This window comes from Acartia tonsa, chromosome 11 (assembly GCF_053477335.1).
Source record: "Acartia tonsa isolate MP-2025a chromosome 11, ASM5347733v1, whole genome shotgun sequence".
Lineage (NCBI taxonomy): Eukaryota > Metazoa > Arthropoda > Copepoda > Calanoida > Acartiidae > Acartia > Acartia tonsa.
This window is the reverse complement of record NC_137270.1, coordinates 17,596,042-17,613,930: the sequence shown is the minus strand read 5'-3', so window position 1 is coordinate 17,613,930 and position 17,889 is coordinate 17,596,042. Positions and strand designations below refer to the sequence as shown.

Genomic DNA, 17,889 nt, shown 5'->3' with positions numbered 1-17,889 from the left:
AGTAGCTGCGCTACTGATAAAAGTTTACCTTCTAGTTCTCATAATCCAGAAAGCAATATAGAATCTTTGTCTATAGGAGTAGATTATACAAACTATTATTGTAAATACTGATATAGATGTTCCAATTATAATTCCTGAAAAATATTAAATTTTTACAGTCTATCCTATTATACATAGTTGTACGGATTTTTTTATATGAAGCTTAAGATTTCAATAATTTCTGAACTGAAGTGTAAAGTAGATCGATGTCTTTTTGTGCGTCTTTTGTTCAAGTTGCCGATGACTACTGGATTGAAAAATTGTATTGATTTGGCACTAAGTATGCCTTGAAAATTATGCTATTATAAAGAAAAGTAAAAAACAGTTGGGGTTTATTTTTTTATTGGCGACTTCTTTTTGGAGGGTGGTTATAACCTCTCTCAAAATAGCTCCATTGTAAAGGAGAACCACATCGGTTAAGCTGTTAACATGATTCTTCATTCTTCGGTACTGATAGATAGACATCCTGTTACTTTCATGTAAGAATAATAGCTTGTATTAATACCATATAGTCGACGATCACACACTAGCTACAATATTGTAGAATGGCTATGCTAATTTTAGACTAATTTTAAATCTTGAAATTACCTTCCATTAGGAAAGACTTTTTCTCTCCATATTCCGCAATAATTGTATGATTTGTTGCATAGTCCTTGAAGCTACGAATCCTAGAAAAAAAAAACAAGGATGACAACATCCATATATGCGGAGCTCAACAAACCATAAGTGACATTATTTCTAGGGGCGATTTCTCTTGGTAGGGTGGTGTACGTGGTACCCTCCTCCAATAAAATTGTAAACCTTCCCAGGAATTATGAGTAGCTACATTGTAAAGAGGAACAGACAAAGAAGATTATAACCCGCTATTGGATTTCATTATTTTTTGTTATATAATTAGACAACTCCAGGGAGGGAGGGGACTTTTGATTGCACAAGTTCCCAAGGTTCTATAACCACGTTTTCTTATTCATTGGCTTAAAATTTTGGTTTAATTAAAATTTGATAGGTTAGTTCAAAACTAGTAGTATCAAAACTTTGCCACCAATTTTTAAAAATATAAATGAGGTGTAATTTAGTTTATTATCTCTTGGGATGCATATCAATTTATCGTCCATTGTCAAATCCCTCAAGATAAAGATCTTTATAGTGCCTATAAAAAATGTCATTATACTGGCCTGCCATTGGTAATTTAGACTATGTATTGACCTACCTTTGGCCATTTGTTGTATGACGTAATTTTTTTAATGCACTGTATATGGGTTTTGTGCCCTGGGAAAATGGGGATAGATGTCACCGCTTTTGGCTTACCTATTCTATTGACGTCATAGAGGTGGGAAAGAGAAAGTGAAAAGAAACCACCTATAAAAGAGGTGTGGTATAGGGTATTTCCTGATGTCAATAGATCGAATAGTTAGGCCAAAAGCATTGACATCTATCCCCATTTTCCTAGGGACAGCTACATAGGCACTATAAGATACTTCCTTAAGATCCCTGGAAAATTGTGAGCGCTACCTGCCAGGGATCTAAAGGGATAAGGCAATGGCCGATAAATTAATGTACATCTCCAATGATGATACACTAAATTCCTTCTTCTGTAGATTCCAATTATTTGTTGATAAGTTTGGACACTCAACGTAGTGAATAAACCAAACAAAATTTATTAAAAGTCCCAAACGTTGTTAAGCCAACGAATAAGAAAAGGTTATTAGAAACTTTGGGGACTAGTGTAATAAAGTGCCCATTGTCCCCTTACTTCCTGGTTACCTGCTAGCTGTGTTATCATCACAGAAGTATCCTTCTCCATCCTGCCAGGATTCTATTTCAATACTGGTCGAGTTAGATTCTGCCCAGAAATAAAAATGCACCACCTTAACACAATAAAATATTTTTTTAACAGTCCAAAGTTTTATTTTGTTGGCGATTTCTCTGGTTATATAGACGGAGAAAAAAAGAGAGAATAGGAGTTAAAAGGATAAGCTAAAAAAAGATATACATTAATAAAGAGAGCATCAATTAATGGAGAGAAAATTGAAAAAACAGCATTACAGAAGTACAAATGCTATAATAACTTATAGAGTATCTTTGCTGCTAAAAAGGCATGGGTGTTTTTACACAAATAGCCTGTTTAGCCCTGATAACCTCTTCTTTCTTATTTTTTTTTAATAAAAAGGGAGTGTAGTTTTTTCCACTATGTCTAATCCCCACAGAGGTCTCTAACCTCTAATGGAGTTAATACCTTTGTGTTGATACCCTACCCAGACACATAGTGTGGTATGCTCGAAGGAAACCAAGGTATTATAGTGATGCTACGCACCCAGCTAATCCTGTTATTCTACAATTGTAAAGCCACCTGCAAATATGTAAGATAATGGTATTGATTTCATCTCTCAGTTGTCCTGCAAGTGGAGGGAGGGGTGTGACCCCTCCCTCTCCCTTCTTAAGCACCGGAACCTTCCCCTTCAACCACCAAGCTGATGTCTGGGGCGACAACCGTCGCCGCCACCTGTGAAGACTGGGGGGTGCTATCCAGCGCCCCCACGCTGGTGCCTGGGGCGACAACCGTCGCCGCCACCTGTGAAGACTGGGGGGTGCTATCCAGCGCCCCCACGCTGGTGCCTGGGGCGACAACCGTCGCCGCCACCGAGAGACCTGGACCCCGGAACGAGCCCGCAGCCCCAGAGGAAGGGGTGACACCTGTCACCCCCAGCCAGCCAGAGCCCCCAGCCAGCAGGGAGAGTCCAGCTGTCCCTCACCCTCAACTGCGTCCAGCTGTCTACCCCCCTCAACCGAGCCAGGGTAATTGTATTGCATTGGTGTACCAGGAAGTTTGTGCTGGGTCAAACTTGCCTGCGGCTCCTGCATCTGCCCCAGGAACCAGGATATCAGCCATTACCAGCCAACCTGAAGAAGCCTTGGCCGCTGCCTGGGGAGTAACTAAACTAGATGCATCAAGTGCCGAGCCTAACCATAGAAGTAGAGGATCCCCAACAATTATGCCTACCCAAGATGGAGACGATGTGCCTGGACACCTTCATGCTAGGGGAGGAAATCCGGGGCCTTGTGCCTCCGGTCCACCAGCAGCAGTGGCCGTGGATTGGCCTGTCCCCCAGCCAATTAGAGCGGAGCCAACCCTGCAGACCCAAGCCAGCCTCCGGCACAGGGGATGGACTGTTACCTTCCCCTACCCTGCAGGTCTGACTGCCATGCACCATCCTGCCAATGTCCAGGACGAGCCTGAGGGAGGCAAAGTTCCTACAGTATGGCAACCACCACCTGCCCGCGTTGACAGAGACCCTGGAAGCAGAATGCCCCTGTACCAGCCGGCCAGCGGCAAGGTGACCAACACGATGGAGACCACCAGCCCAGTAGAGGAACCTGAAGAGATGTATACCATGGGGCTGTTTGTCCAAGCCCCCTCATGTGCTGTGCCACCCCTGGAGGTTGCCAGGGCGGCCTTAGAACTACACATCCAACGGCCAGATCATCCAGCAGAACCAGCTACTCCAGCAGATATAGCAGATCCTGTTCGACCTGGGGAAGGCTGGAGCCTACCACTTTTCAGCATCTGGTGTCCTGACGAACCCCAGAGGCTGGGGGAGGATGTGGTATGCTCGAAGGAAACCAAGGTATTATAGTGATGCTACGCACCCAGCTAATCCTGTTATTCTACAATTGTAAAGCCACCTGCAAATATGTAAGATAATGGTATTGATTTCATCTCTCAGTTGTCCTGCAAGTGGAGGGACCCCTCCCTCTCCCTTCTTAAGCACCGGAACCTTCCCCTTCAACCACCAAGTTATCAGCACCACCTCAGCCCTGAGGATAAAGGTTCTAAGCCTTCCTTCACCCGATAGATTCACCACCCACACAGACTGTTGTTGTCACAGTAATCATCAAACCTTCCCTTTTAGTACCCAGACCTACCACTCAACCCCTCTATTCTTATCTACCTATTGTGCTGTTCCATGGGCTATCCTGCCTCCCCCGGACAGGGATAGCCATCTACCTAACCATTGCAACTATCTATGTTTTACTTGTATGATTTACCTTTAACTATCTCTATTCCTAATCCATATGTATTTATATTATGTTGTACATCTTTAGTAACCTTTAGACCCTGAATAAAGTAACATCTGAATAGACTTTGTTTGTTATTTAGTGATAGCTAGAGAAGCGCAGCTTTTCTATAATATATGTGTCCACGTCTGTTCGCACTGCCGTAGTCATTTGAACTTGGGTATCTGCCATTTAACCGAGGCGGATACCACAATAGTACCCAATATAACATAACCGAGCATGACCTAAAGAAATAAACAAACAAACGAGATACTGACCCCCTCCACTTTAATTTAATCTTTTTCAAAAAAAAGGGGGAAGAGGTTTCAATGCTAAACAATGAACTTTATTTGAAAGCACTGTACTGACTAAAATGTCCTCTCTGTCCATCAAATAGGCAAAATAAAATATCGTCTTCATAAATAGAAAGGCACCAAGGTATGTACTCACCTGAGCATCACAGATGACTCTCTCATCCGAGGAGGGTATCAGATTCAAATAACTGAGTCCCTTAAAATCCTCCAACATTGCTGGACTGATGGACCTAAAAATACATAGAATACTAGCTGGCTCGCTCCTACAGGCTTCTAGAAGCACTTAAAGTGGTTAGGGGTTAGATACGAACCCTCAACGTTTTTATAATAGTTTCAAATTTTTCAAAAAGTTTTATATGGAAAGAGGAACTTTTACAACTAGATATAGCGGATATTAATCGGTTTCGAAGCCATACTGAAAAATAATTTTACTTACCTCAATTTATTTTTAGATAAATCCAAATACTTAAGATTCAAATTGTTATGGAATCTCCGTTCATGCCATGTAGTCAACCCATTCTTACTCAAATTCAATTCCTATAATAAGTGTATATTTTAGAAATTATATAAAACCTTGCATATTTGTATTTTTAGCTAATGTTATGAAGTTTAAACTAAGCTTAAATCTCAAACTATTCTTAACATTAAATTAGTGGCGTGCACAATAGATCTTTTCATGAAAATACCCATTCTCAAATTTCATTCTTCTGCTAACCTAAAAAGTTACTTTAGGGGCCTAGAAATACATGTACAAAATTTCAGCTCTTTATCTCTACTGGCGACCTAGCGCCAGGCATGTAAAATATCAACAGATAACGGTAGCACGGCGGTTTTAACAATATATCAGTAATGTGCAGGTTTTAAGCTCTTCTGCATATTTCAATTTAAACACATAAGGCCAAAGATATTATATCCAAAAAATCTTTTGTCAAAGTCTACTCTACACCTAGCGCCAGTCAGTTTTCTAAAATCATGCATTTTATACCTGTGAAAAATGAAATCGCCAGCGCTAGGTGTAGAGTAGACTTTGACAAAAGATTTTTGGGATATCATATCTTAGGCCTTATGTGTTTAAGTTGAAATATGCAGAACACCTAAATTCACCTTCCAAGCCATTCTCTATGCAATTTAAATTTTTTTATAAAATAACGGGATTTCAAAACTGCCTTTTGAAAAGGCCTAAAAAGTATCTTTTTTTGTCCCTTTTTTCACTGTTTATAGTTACAACTTATTAAGATATTATTCTCAGTTAAAAAAAAATTGGCGCTTCCAGCACCAAAACCGGCAAAAACAGGCAGTTAAACTTCTGTACCCATACTTAACCCCCTAACAGACCCCCCCTCTATCTCGGCTCCTGTTACAGATAGAGACGTAAAACTTTTTTCTGGTGGTTCATGTGTATTTTTAGAGAAAATTACTTTTCTAGTCATAGCGGTCAGACCGCTCCTTATCTGCTTTTTAGCAGCCAGCCGCTAAATATTAAAACTGCTGTAGAGCAGCCAATTTTAAAGCTAAGAAAACCAAATTTTATGACGAACTATTATTTTTTATAACCAAAAAAATCCATATTTTTTTATTGTACTACATAAGTTTTGTTGTCCCTCATTTTTATTTTATTTGTCAAAATTTATTCAGAAGGTACCATGTGATCAATCATATATATTTATTCATACTTTTCTACACTTTTTGTGTGTCAAATCAGATTGGTTCCTAGATTTTCAAGTTCTTGGGAAGGTGGTGTTACCCTCCCCCAAATTAGTTATAAACCTTCCCAGGACCTAAGAGAAGCTACCCTGTTATGGGAACCATATAAGTTCAGCAGTTAGTGAGATCCTTCAGTACAGAGAAACATAAAAACAGACATCCTGTACTCCCCCCTAAATAAAATATCCTATCCCCCCCCCTCCCCCGCCTAATAAACACATTGGACGTCCTTGAAGGGGAGAATGGTAATATTACTACAATTATTTTTTACACTATATCAATATTAAATATTTTACAAAAGTTTATATAAAGACAACCATAGACACAATTTTTCTCACTATCACTGATTATAAACTTTTTTTTGTTAGATACTATAAAAATAGGTCCTTCACTTATTGTATCCACCTTTCAACTAAAATCAGAAGACATTTCTAAAGTCATTTTATGCATACTAGCACATAAGAATCACCGGCAACTTCGTTTTCTGTCAATGATCCAGAATCTTTCTATCAACAGTTAAATTTTGAAAATACATCTTGCATTTGAAAAGGAAAATAAGAAAGATAATATGTAATAGGATGGAAAAGATCATCTTGATGTTTTTAATAATTAGATTTGTATATTTTGATTTTGTTTTTAACCCTTTGTAGACAAATTGATAATATTTCTAGGAACATGGAAAGAAAACAAAGTAATTCCTAAATTAGGACAGAAGTCACCTTCCTAGAAAGGACATAAGTTGCCTTCCTTATGTGAGAATTTGTTAGATGAAGGGCATAACATGCCTCCCTTAACAAAGATTTTGCAAGATTGAGGACATAAGTAGCCTCCCTTCACCTCACGAAACCTAGCTTTTTGATCCTTCACATAGCAAAATCTTGCATAAAATTGGTTTTTGGTCCATCACATAGCAAAATATTGGAAAACTTAGCTTTTCTGTCCTTCACATAGCTAATTCTTGCAAAACATAACAAATTCTTACAAAACATAGCAAATTCTTGCAAAACATAGCAAATTCTTCTAAAACATAGCAAATTCTTGCAAAACATAGCAAATTCTTGGAAAACTTAGCTTTTCTGTCCTTAACATAGCTAATTCTTGCAAAACATAGCAAATTCTTACAAAACATAGCAAATTCTTACAAAACATAGCAAATTCTTGCAAAACATAGCAAATTCTTGGAAAACTTAGCTTTTCTATCCTTCACATAGCAAATTCTTGCAAAACATAGCAAATTCTTACAAAACATAGCAAATTCTTACAAAACATAGCAAATTCTTGCAAAACATAGCAAATTCTTGCAAAACATAGCAAATTCTTACAAAACATAGCAAATTCTTACAAAACATAGCAAATTCTTGCAAAACATAGCAAATTCTTGCAAAACATAGCAAATTCTTACAAAACATAGCAAATTCTTGCAAAACACAGCAAATTCTTACAAAACATAGCAAATTCTTGCAAAACATAGCAAATTCTTGGAAAACTTAGCTTTTTTGTCCTTCACACAGCAAATTCTTGGAAAACATAGCAAATTCTTGAAAAACATAGCAAATTCTTGCAAAACATAGCAAATTCTTGCAAAACATAGCAAATTCTTGCAAAACATAGCAAATTCTTGGAAAACTTTGCTTTTCTGTCCTTCACATAGCAAATTCTTGCAAAACATAGCAAATTCTTGGAAAACTTAGCTTTTCTGTCCTTCACATAGCTAATTCTTGCAAAACATAGCAAATTCTTACAAAATGTAGCAAATTCTTGCAAAACATAGCAAATTCTTACAAAACATAGCAAATTCTCGCAAAACATAGCAAATTCTTGCAAAACATAGCAAATTCTTTCAAAAGGGGTCCAAAACTCAAAAACAATGTTTCAGCGTGATCCGACCACTGGTTCTCGAGATAAGGTGACTTGGTGTCCTTGGTACCGACAGTAAGATTTGGGAAATGGTTCGAATCCTTAGTAAAGTCCAAAAATTTTTTACAAACTCAAAAACGATGTTTCAGCGTGATCCGACCACCGGTTCTTGAGATACGGTGACCTGGTGTCCTTGGTACCTACAGTAAGATTTGGAATTTGGTTCGAATCTTTAGTAAATTTGGCTAATTCTAAAAATTTTTTGACACTTAGAATATTTTTGACCTGGTGTCCTCTCAGTAGGTACGCTTGGTGTCACCTGCTATTTTTTGCTATGTTTTGCAAGAATTTGCTGTGTTTTGTAAAAATTTGCTATGTTTTGCAAGAATTAGCTATGTAAAGGACAGGAAAGCTGAGTTTTCCAAGAATTTGCTATTTTTTGCAAGAATTTGCTATGTTTTGCAAGAATTTGCTATATTTTGCAAGAATTTGCTATGTTTTGTAAGAATTTGCTATGTTTTGCAAGAATTAGCTATGTGAAGGACAGAAAAGCTAAGTTTTCCAAGAATTTGCTATGTTTTGCAAGAATTTGCTATGTTTTGCAAGAATTTGCTATGTTTTGCAAGAATTTGCTATGTTTTGTAAGAATTTGCTATGTATTGCAAGAATTTGCTATGTTTTGTAAGAATTTGCTATGTTTTGCAAGAATTAGCTATTTGAAGGACAGAAAAGCTAAGTTTTCCAAGAATTTGCTATGTTTTGCAAGAATTTGCTATGTTTTGCAAGAATTTGCTATGTTTTGAAAGAATTTGCTATGTTTTGTAAGAATTTGCTATGTTTTGCAAGAATTAGCTATGTGAAGGACAGAAAAGCTAAGTTTTCCAATATTTTGCTATGTGATGGACCAAAAACCAATTTTATGCAAGATTTTGCTATGTGAAGGATCAAAAAGCTAGGTTTCGTGAGGTGAAGGGAGGCTACTTATGTCCTCAATCTTGCAAAATCTTTGTTAAGGGAGGCATGTTATGCCCTTTATCTAACAAATTCTCACATAAGGAAGGCAACTTATGTCCTTTCTAGGAAGGTGACTTCTGTCCTAATTTAGGAATTACTTTGTTTTCTTTCCATGTTCCTAGAAATATTATCAATTTGTCTACAAAGGGTTAAAAACAAAATCAAAATATACAAATCTGATTATTAAAAACATCAAGATGATCTTTTCCATCCTATTACATATTATCTTTCTTATTTTCCTTTTCAAATGCAAGATGTATTTTCAAAATTTAACTGTTGATAGAAAGATTCTGGATCATTGACAGAAAACGAAGTTGCCGGTGATTCTTATGTGCTAGTATGCATAAAATGACTTTAGAAATGTCTTCTGATTTTAGGTATTTTTTGTTATAAAAAATAATAGTTCGTCATAAAATTTGGTTTTCTTAGCTTTAAAATTGGCTGCTCTACAGCAGTTTTAATATTTAGCGGCTGGCTGCTAAAAAGGGGATAAGGAGCGGTTTGACTGCTATGACTATAAAAAGTAATTTTCTCTAAAAATAAATATGAACCACCAGTAAAAAGGTTTTACATCTCTATCTGTAACAGGAGCCGAGATAGAGGGGGGGGTCTGTTAGGGGGGTTAAGTAGGGGTACAGAAGTTTAACTGCCTGTTTTTGCAGGTTTTGGTGCTGGAAGCGCCAATTTTTTTTTAACTGAGAATAATATCTTAATAAATTGTAACTATAAACAGATAAAAATATTATTTAGCGCTACCAACTGCCATTTTACCGCCAAAATTGGCGGTTTCCGTTATTTGTCGTTTTTCGGCGATGGTTAGAAAAGGTATTTTTTTGTTATAAAAAATAATAGTACGTCATAAAATTTGGTTTTCTTAGCTTTAAAATTGGCTGCTCTACAGCAGTTTTAATATTTAGCAGCTGGCCGCTAAAAAGCGGATAAGGAGCGGTCTGACCGCTATGACTAGAAAAGTAATTTTCTTTAAAAATACACATAACCACCAGAAAAAAGTTTTACGTCTCTATCTGTAACAGGAGCCGAGATAGAGGGGGGGGTCTGTTAGGGGGTTAAGTAGGGGTACAGAAGTTTAACTGCCTGTTTTTGCCGGTTTTGGTGCTGGAAGCGCCAATTTTTTTTTAACTGAGAATAATATCTTAATAAGTTGTAACTATAAACAGTGAAAAAAGGGACAAAAAAAGATACTTTTTAGGCCTTTTCAAAAGGCAGTTTTGAAATCCCGTTATTTCATAAAAAAATTTAAAATGCATAGAGAATGGCTTGGAAGGTGAATTTAGGTGTTCTGCATATTTCAACTTAAACACATAAGGCCTAAGATATGATATCCCAAAAATCTTTTGTCAAAGTCTACTCTACACCTAGCGCTGGCGATTTCCTTTTTCACAGGTATAAAATGCATGATTTTAGAAAACTGACTGGCGCTATGTGTAGAATAGACTTTGACAAAAGATTTTTTGGATATAATATCTTTGGCCTTATGTGTTTAAATTGAAATATGCAGAAGAGCTTAAAACCTGCACATTACTGAGATATTGTTAAAACCGCCGTGCTACCGTTATCTGTTAATATTTTACATGCCTGGCGCTAGGTCGCCAGTAGAGATAAAGAGCTGAAATTTTGTACATGTATTTCTAGGCCCCTAAAGTAACTTTTTAGGTTAGCAGAAGAATGAAATTCGAGAAAGGGTATTTTCATGAAAAGATCTAGTGCACAAGTTTTTACCAGGGGTTGTAAATTATTACAGGGTAAAAAGTAAAGGAAAAGTTCTTCCCCATTACTTATTTCATGGGTGGAGGGTGATGACATTCCCCCCTCCACCCCTCCCCCCTTCTGCAAAGTTTTGAATTGAGTAGTAATATACAAAAAAAAACCTGCGACCCGTGGATCAACACGTAGCGCATCCGCTCGTCGTCGGGAAGGTGATACGTTCGAATCTCGGTCCGACACCGCGTCATAACTAAAGACGTTAAAAATGGTTCCTACTGCTGCTATGTCAGGTGCGCGACATAAATAGTTAGAGTAGGGGGAATGCCTTGGCCCAAAACAGGCGCAACTCACTACCATGCACAGTTAGGACTTCTCAGACAAAGGTCGTGCAATCAAAGGGTTGGTTGTCTGATGGCAAATGGACGCTTTACACCGCAATCATAGGGCTTAGAGCTGACAACCCTATCCCATATCCATAAGCCACATTGTTACAGAAACACTGACGAATTGTCAGCGGCCTATGCTCCCCCCTGTGGAGTGAAAAGGGCTTGTTACTGTTATACAAAAAAAAGATGACCACCACCTAAAAAAATGTCTTCACTTTTAAAACAGAGGAAGTTGCATCCAAAATAATTATGCTGGTGTGTCATGTTAATAAACACAACATTCTACCCCCCTCCCCTCCCCCTCCCTTTCCTCAACAAGGGATTTCTTAGCCTTGCATAGTTCTAAAATAATATGTATGTAAGACATAAGATACACTAACTCCTAGGCCCAGCTTGAAAGTGCCTTTGGATAGGAAGGTCTGATCCAGAGAGCAACTAGCCTAAGAAACTATTTGACCAAATATATTTTCGTGTTTAATCAAGATGCAAATACCTCTAAATTTGACATGAATTTGAGAAGATTTGGGCTCAATGGTGATTCATACAAATAATCATCAGAATCACAGATGGCCGTGTCTCCCCCCACCATGGCACATGTCAGATTCAGAACCTGAATAAGATTATTTGTTATTCCCCCAAGTTTAATGTTTTGAAGGTGATATGATAAAGGTTGCACCTTTCTTTACCCATCAATAGCAGAAACAAGGATGACAACATTTATAAGTAGCGAAATTATTTGTTATTCCCCCAAATATATTGTAATGATGGTGTTATGATAAAAGTTGCACCTTTCGGTACCCATGAAAAACAGACAACATTTATAAGTAGCTTGAATAAAAAATTACTGATTAAAATACGGACAAAAGCATGTAAAGTGCAAATTTTAAGTGGTCATAAAAAATGTAGGAAAAAAACTCACAAACCTTTTACTTAATATGTTTGTTTATACATGTTTTGATTTTATATTTTTTTGGCATGATTGAAAGACCTACGATCCAAGTAAATTATATACTAGTAGTCATTGGTATAGAAAATCTTAACATGAAAAATTACAGCCGTCTACTTTGAATAGCAGCCGAGAAAAAAAGATTTCCCTTATAGCGTTACTGACTGACGGACAAACAAAGTAAATTATGGAGTAGCAACGCTACTAAAAAAGAATTAACATTAGACCCAAAGTTTATAAAGCTGCTTTCCAAATTATTGGTTCTTAAAAAAATATTACTTTTATTGAATCTTGTTAAAAAATGTAGTGTCTTAAAACTTTACCTTTATATTTGGCAAAATGGTTTGATTGTTGTAGCTAGAATTACCAGATAACAAACTGAGAAAACAAATATTTTTTAAATTTAATAAAAATTGTTTTTTTTAGAGATGGTATTTTATGCCAACGTTTTCTTATTCGTTGGCTTACCGACTTTGAGGAATTTAGGGAATTTTAAGTGTTTAAGTGTTAAAGTGTTAAACAGTAATTTTAAACTACAGAAGGGAGAATTTTGTGTATCGGCATAGGGGATGTACATCAATTTATTGAACATTGTCTTATCCCTTAAGATTCCTTATATTTTCTAACTTTAAAAATCAGTTGAATATCTTAACCTTTTTCTAGGTAGCTTAATATTAAAGCAATTTTCAAGAATTTTATATACAATTTTGTAAAGACTTTTGAATCAAAATTCTGCTTATTAATTTTTGATACCCCAAAAGTCTCAATGTTCGTTTGTCCAACCGTCTGATTTTAGACCTGTTTTCTTATGTAACAAGGATGACAACATCCATAAAAGCGAAGCACTGAAACGGTAGGACAAACGGACATTAACACTTACATAGTGTCAGAACTGAATAATCAGAATAAGAATGTGTAAGAGTCGATGCAAAATTATAAGTAAATTTGTTGAAAAACTGCTTGATACAGGATAATGTTTATGGACATACTTACATTTTTAGGACTTGATTATAGAGTTGCCTCGCTTATAACATTATACTTTGTTGTCCCAGGAATCAATATACCAAAAATCAGATCAATCTGATGATTAGATCAAATAAAAATAAAAAGTAAAAAATCAACATGTTTAAAATGGACGTACCGACATTTCGGTAATGATTATAGAGTTGCTACGCTTTTTAAATCATACTTAACTATTAAAGGAATCACCATGCAAAATTTAAAATCGATAGGACAATTCTAACATGCCTAAATTAACAAAAAAAGCTATCCGTTACGGTCGGACGGACGGACGTACGGACGTACCGACCCTAATTATAGAAAAGCTTCGCTTTTAAAAATGCAATAGTATTGAGTACTGTCTAAAAACTAGAAAAATATATCTTGTAAAACTTTATAATGGGTCTTATTCACAACAAATGTACATGATAGATGTACAGTACATATATTCCAGACAACTACCTCCCAAAATAGCAAGGACCCTTTAGCTAGCAGATCAAAATGAATTTCTTTAACATATACTTTCCTAAAATAAGGTGTTAGAAGCTTTTGTGTGTAATTTTATTTTTTTACTTAAGGGTTAAAGTGGCGGCAGATTATCTTGGGTTATTGTCAGTTTAATTAAATTAATTCTCTTAATCAATGACATATCTAACCTATTATCTAATCTATCTATCATTCTATCTATTAAGTATAATTTTTATTTGTGAATACGACTCATTCAGACTGACCTAGAAAACTTTTTTTATATGTAAAGTTAGTTCATTTGACTGGCATAAAAGGAATAAATGGACTTTACTGATATACCAAAGCTTAAAAAGTTACCCACAATATTAGAGTTATTAATAGAGCTTTTTTTCTTAGGTTTAATAATCAACATATATATATGAAGAATAACCCTAATTGCTTTAATTCAAGTCTCCATTTGTATAGAATAGTCATTATCAAATTAATATTTTTCAGTATGGCTTCGTAGCCTATTGATACCCGCTGGATAAGAACCGGTTGTCAGAAAAATCATTTGAAAGAAAATTTACCACAAATATTAAAATAAGAATCATAAGACTATTACCAGTTTTGTTAAAACTGCTTTTCTTAGCATGTCTGGCAACATCCAAAAACAAGTTTTAATTTTAGATTAATTATCAAATATTTTTGACTATTTTGAGTTGAATTTATATTTTCTTTGTAAATCTAAATAATCTATAAAAAGGAAACATTGGGCTGTTTATTACACTTGTATCCAAAGTTTTTTAATAACCTTTTGCTTTTTCATTCCTTTACAACTTTAAAGACTCTTATTGAATTGTGAATGGTTCATTAAGTTGAGTGTCCAAACGTTTAAACTACTAATTACAATCTACAGAAAAGGTTTATTTTGTGTATCATAAATTTATTGGTCATTTACTTATCCCTTTAGACCCATGGCTTTCCTACAATTTGACACAATCGTCTTTTTTTTTATAGAAGAGGATCTTTGATAAATAGAAAGGTTTAAACTTACCTATTTGGTGAGTAGGATAAATCCAAGAACTCGAGATATTCCAGGTCTAACCAAACATTTAGGGGAACTGTCTCAAGAAACCAACACTAGCGAAAATAAAAGTAAAAATTCTTTGGTGCTTTTACCTTAAAGTTCCCTGTGAGCAGAGAACCCCCAAACTCTTATGTTTGATTTGAATTACAAATAAGGGGGGAATAATAGTTTTAAGGGCCATTAACTCTTCGGAGCCTTTACTTGCGTTGCCCTAACCTTGCAGGGCTACCCTATACCCTATATAACCTAAAATAAAAAAAAACGAAAACAGGTAGGTCAGGAAAATAGCCTAAAACCACCCCAAGCTTCTCTAAAAGAACAACAAGTTTTCTGAAATCTGTAGCTTCAGACAAAAAAAAACTCACTACTTTTTTATTATATAGTAGAGTTGCTCCGCCCCTTGACTCTAGAAAAGGCCAGAGAAAGTCAGAAAAATAGCTTTAAAACAGCCCAAGACAAATTAAAATCTTTCTTGAACAGTACAAATAATTCAAGCCAGCAAATTCCAAGATCTTAAGCTTCAAACAAAAATCTTTGGATCTACTGCAGTTCACGGTAAAATATTGCTGGTAACGAATATTGCCAGAAATTTATGAATTATAAAGGCTGCTAGCTGCCAAACGCCTGAACGTATAGATCATGCTCGCACACTGTTTTAAGCGGCATAAGAAGGCCTACAAATAATCTGGAATAGCCATAAATCAATAATGTATAATTATCTCGCAGTGCATAGAAATTCGCGAAAAAGGCCTATTTTACGCGGATCCTGTGCATCATTGGATCTTGGCTATTCCAGATTATTTGTAGGCCTTCTTATGCCACTTAAAATGGTGTGCGGGCATGATCTGTACGTTCAGCCGTTTGGCAGCCAGCAACCTTTAAAATTCATAGATTTTTGGCAATATTCGTTACCAGCAATATTTTACCGTGAACTGCAGTAGATCCAAATCTTTACTATTTTTTAGCATAGATACCTGAACACATTTCAAAGTTCGAAGATTTTTCATATTTTCAAATGCATGGGGGTGAATACTAATACAAGAGTCATACTTATTTTAGGTTAGGTTAAATAGGGTTTATCACGGTTTTGAAGTAGGCAGGAAGTATAAACAAGTTTTCAAAGAAGTAATTAAATATTAGTATGTCTCCTATTCCGAATAATATCCGCTGAATTAGAAACGGTTTTGATCCATACTGAAAAATCATGCATCGTATTAGATAAACCGAATTACGCGAAATAGGTTGTTGCAGGGAAATGGGAAAGGGATGTGAAATAGTTTTGATAAAAATGTCTTCTAATTCGTTTGCTTTGAAAAATTAGGTACTTTTATTAAATCTTGAAACATTGCAATCTTGGAAAGTTTAAAAATGATAGAACAATTATAACATGCCCAAATAAATAAGAAGAGCTTCACTTTTAATAAAAATAAAAATAAGTATTTATCCCTGGTAAGAAGAACTGAGCTGATATCCAGGTATTCAATATCTCGGGCACTTGCCAGTCCTCTTCTATCTAGGTGGGATAGCAGACCCTGAAAAGTAACAGGATGCCTATCGGTTTATAGTTTTGGATGAATATAGGTCATTTATATGCCTCTCTACACTCCTCAATTTGAATACAAAGCTCCTAGATGCTAGAGCCGCAAACACTTGTTTAAGTGTGTTGAATATGCAATGAGGAGTTACTCTATATTTGTTGATGTACGTTTAATTGTCTTTCTAATTTGTCAGACTGGACTTTTATGGATGTTAGCATCCTTCTTTTTTTATAAATACCTTTAGCTTCAAAGATCTTAAATTCGGCATCCCAATAAAAGTATCTTCAGTGAGGTTAAACGGTGTTAGATGAAGGTTTGATTGGTAGGAGAGGTCAAATGAGAGTAGGCTGTCCAGATGTAGGTCAGGTGATAGGGTTGTCAAGCGGTTAAACGATAGGTCCAGCTCTCGTAGATTTCTGAAATTAGTATGTACATATAATTTACTAATAGATAGAGAATACGTGGATATTGTGAGAAATTCTTGCATACCCCGATAAATGTTTCTCTGAGCTGGCTAATATAATGTAACCCCCCACCCTTAAGACTTTACCTAATTCCCTTTCCCTAACCATGAACTAACGTATTGAACAAGATCTGAGGACTATATTAGCAACATAAATGGACGACAAAAATTGACAACGGATTTAAAATTAATTCTCTTGTTTTATGCCTAACCCCTGAGAAGGGGAGTTTCTAACCCTAAGGAATACTGATTAACCAATATAACCAAACTTTTAGTAAAACACATACAAAAAGCTGAACCCTCCCCTCTTTTATATTATAAAATTTATATAAAATAAGGTCGGGGGTTTCTATACTATGCTCAACTAGGCCCTAATACTCCACGTAAAAATTAAATAAAACAAGGATGACAACATCCATAAAAGCGAAGCTCTGAAATAGAAGGACACACGAACATTAACACTTGTAGATTGTCAGAACTGAATTAGCAGAATATTAATGCATCAGTACTAGGGTGGGTTCATATCGGAATTAGACAAAGCGGGGATATGCAACAGATAAAATTAACCTTAAAAACATTTCTGACCGAAAAAGAATTTTAAAAAATTGAGTTTTAGAACACGACCACTTAAAAATATAATTCATTACTTATTAGTATGCAAAGACGACATTCAAAAATTTTTTTGAATCAGAACTATGGCTTCAATGTGCTCCCTGGAAAGGCCTTGAGAAGCTGAATCAGGAACTTTTGTCCGTTTCAAAATATCTCGTTCCTAGCCTTAGAAATCACTAAAAAAACAAATTTTTAAAGGTTTATTGAGAATTGTCCAATTTGTAGAGGTTTTTTTTAGATTTTCTCAGGCTAGGAACGAGATTTTTTGAAACGGACAAAAGTTCCTGACTCAGCTCCTCAAGGCATTTCCAGGGAGCACCATGAAGCCATAGTTCTGATTCAATAAATTTTTGACTCCCATTTACAAATAGCTATACAATTGAATGTCTGGTCGTCAGCGGTTTTAAGACTTAGGAAAAATTTTAAATCATCCAGAGGTGTATTATATCTATATAAATTGAGTGCAGATCCCCGCTTTGGCCTCAGAAAAAAAATGTCCAAAATCGGCCCACCCTAATCAGTACAAACAATATTTTAAGAAAACTTGTTGCAAAACTGCATAAATAGATGATACTGTTTATATAAGGACATACTTAATTTTTGGGACTTGTTTATAGAGATGCTTCGCTTATAACATTGTACCTTATTGTAATAGGAATCAGTTTTCAAAAAAATCAGAAGAATCGGATAAATTAAACA

General features: G+C 35.8%; 1 protein-coding gene across 1 annotated transcript in view; it reads right to left on the bottom strand.

Annotated features, from left to right (window-relative positions):
• LOC145331876 (toll-like receptor 2 type-2) overlaps nt 1–17,889 on the bottom strand; it is a 36,354-nt gene that overhangs the window by 4,888 nt on the left and 13,577 nt on the right. The window contains exons 14-24 of the mRNA XM_080176750.1: nt 16,354–16,531; nt 16,026–16,109; nt 15,552–15,611; nt 14,545–14,630; nt 12,365–12,419; nt 11,589–11,705; nt 4,846–4,946; nt 4,546–4,639; nt 1,804–1,907; nt 628–707; nt 29–134 (exon numbers count right to left, since the gene is read on the bottom strand). Coding sequence (XP_080032876.1) covers nt 29–134; nt 628–707; nt 1,804–1,907; nt 4,546–4,639; nt 4,846–4,946; nt 11,589–11,705; nt 12,365–12,419; nt 14,545–14,630; nt 15,552–15,611; nt 16,026–16,109; nt 16,354–16,531 — 1,065 coding nt within the window. The remainder of the gene's footprint in view (nt 1–28; nt 135–627; nt 708–1,803; nt 1,908–4,545; nt 4,640–4,845; nt 4,947–11,588; nt 11,706–12,364; nt 12,420–14,544; nt 14,631–15,551; nt 15,612–16,025; nt 16,110–16,353; nt 16,532–17,889) is intronic.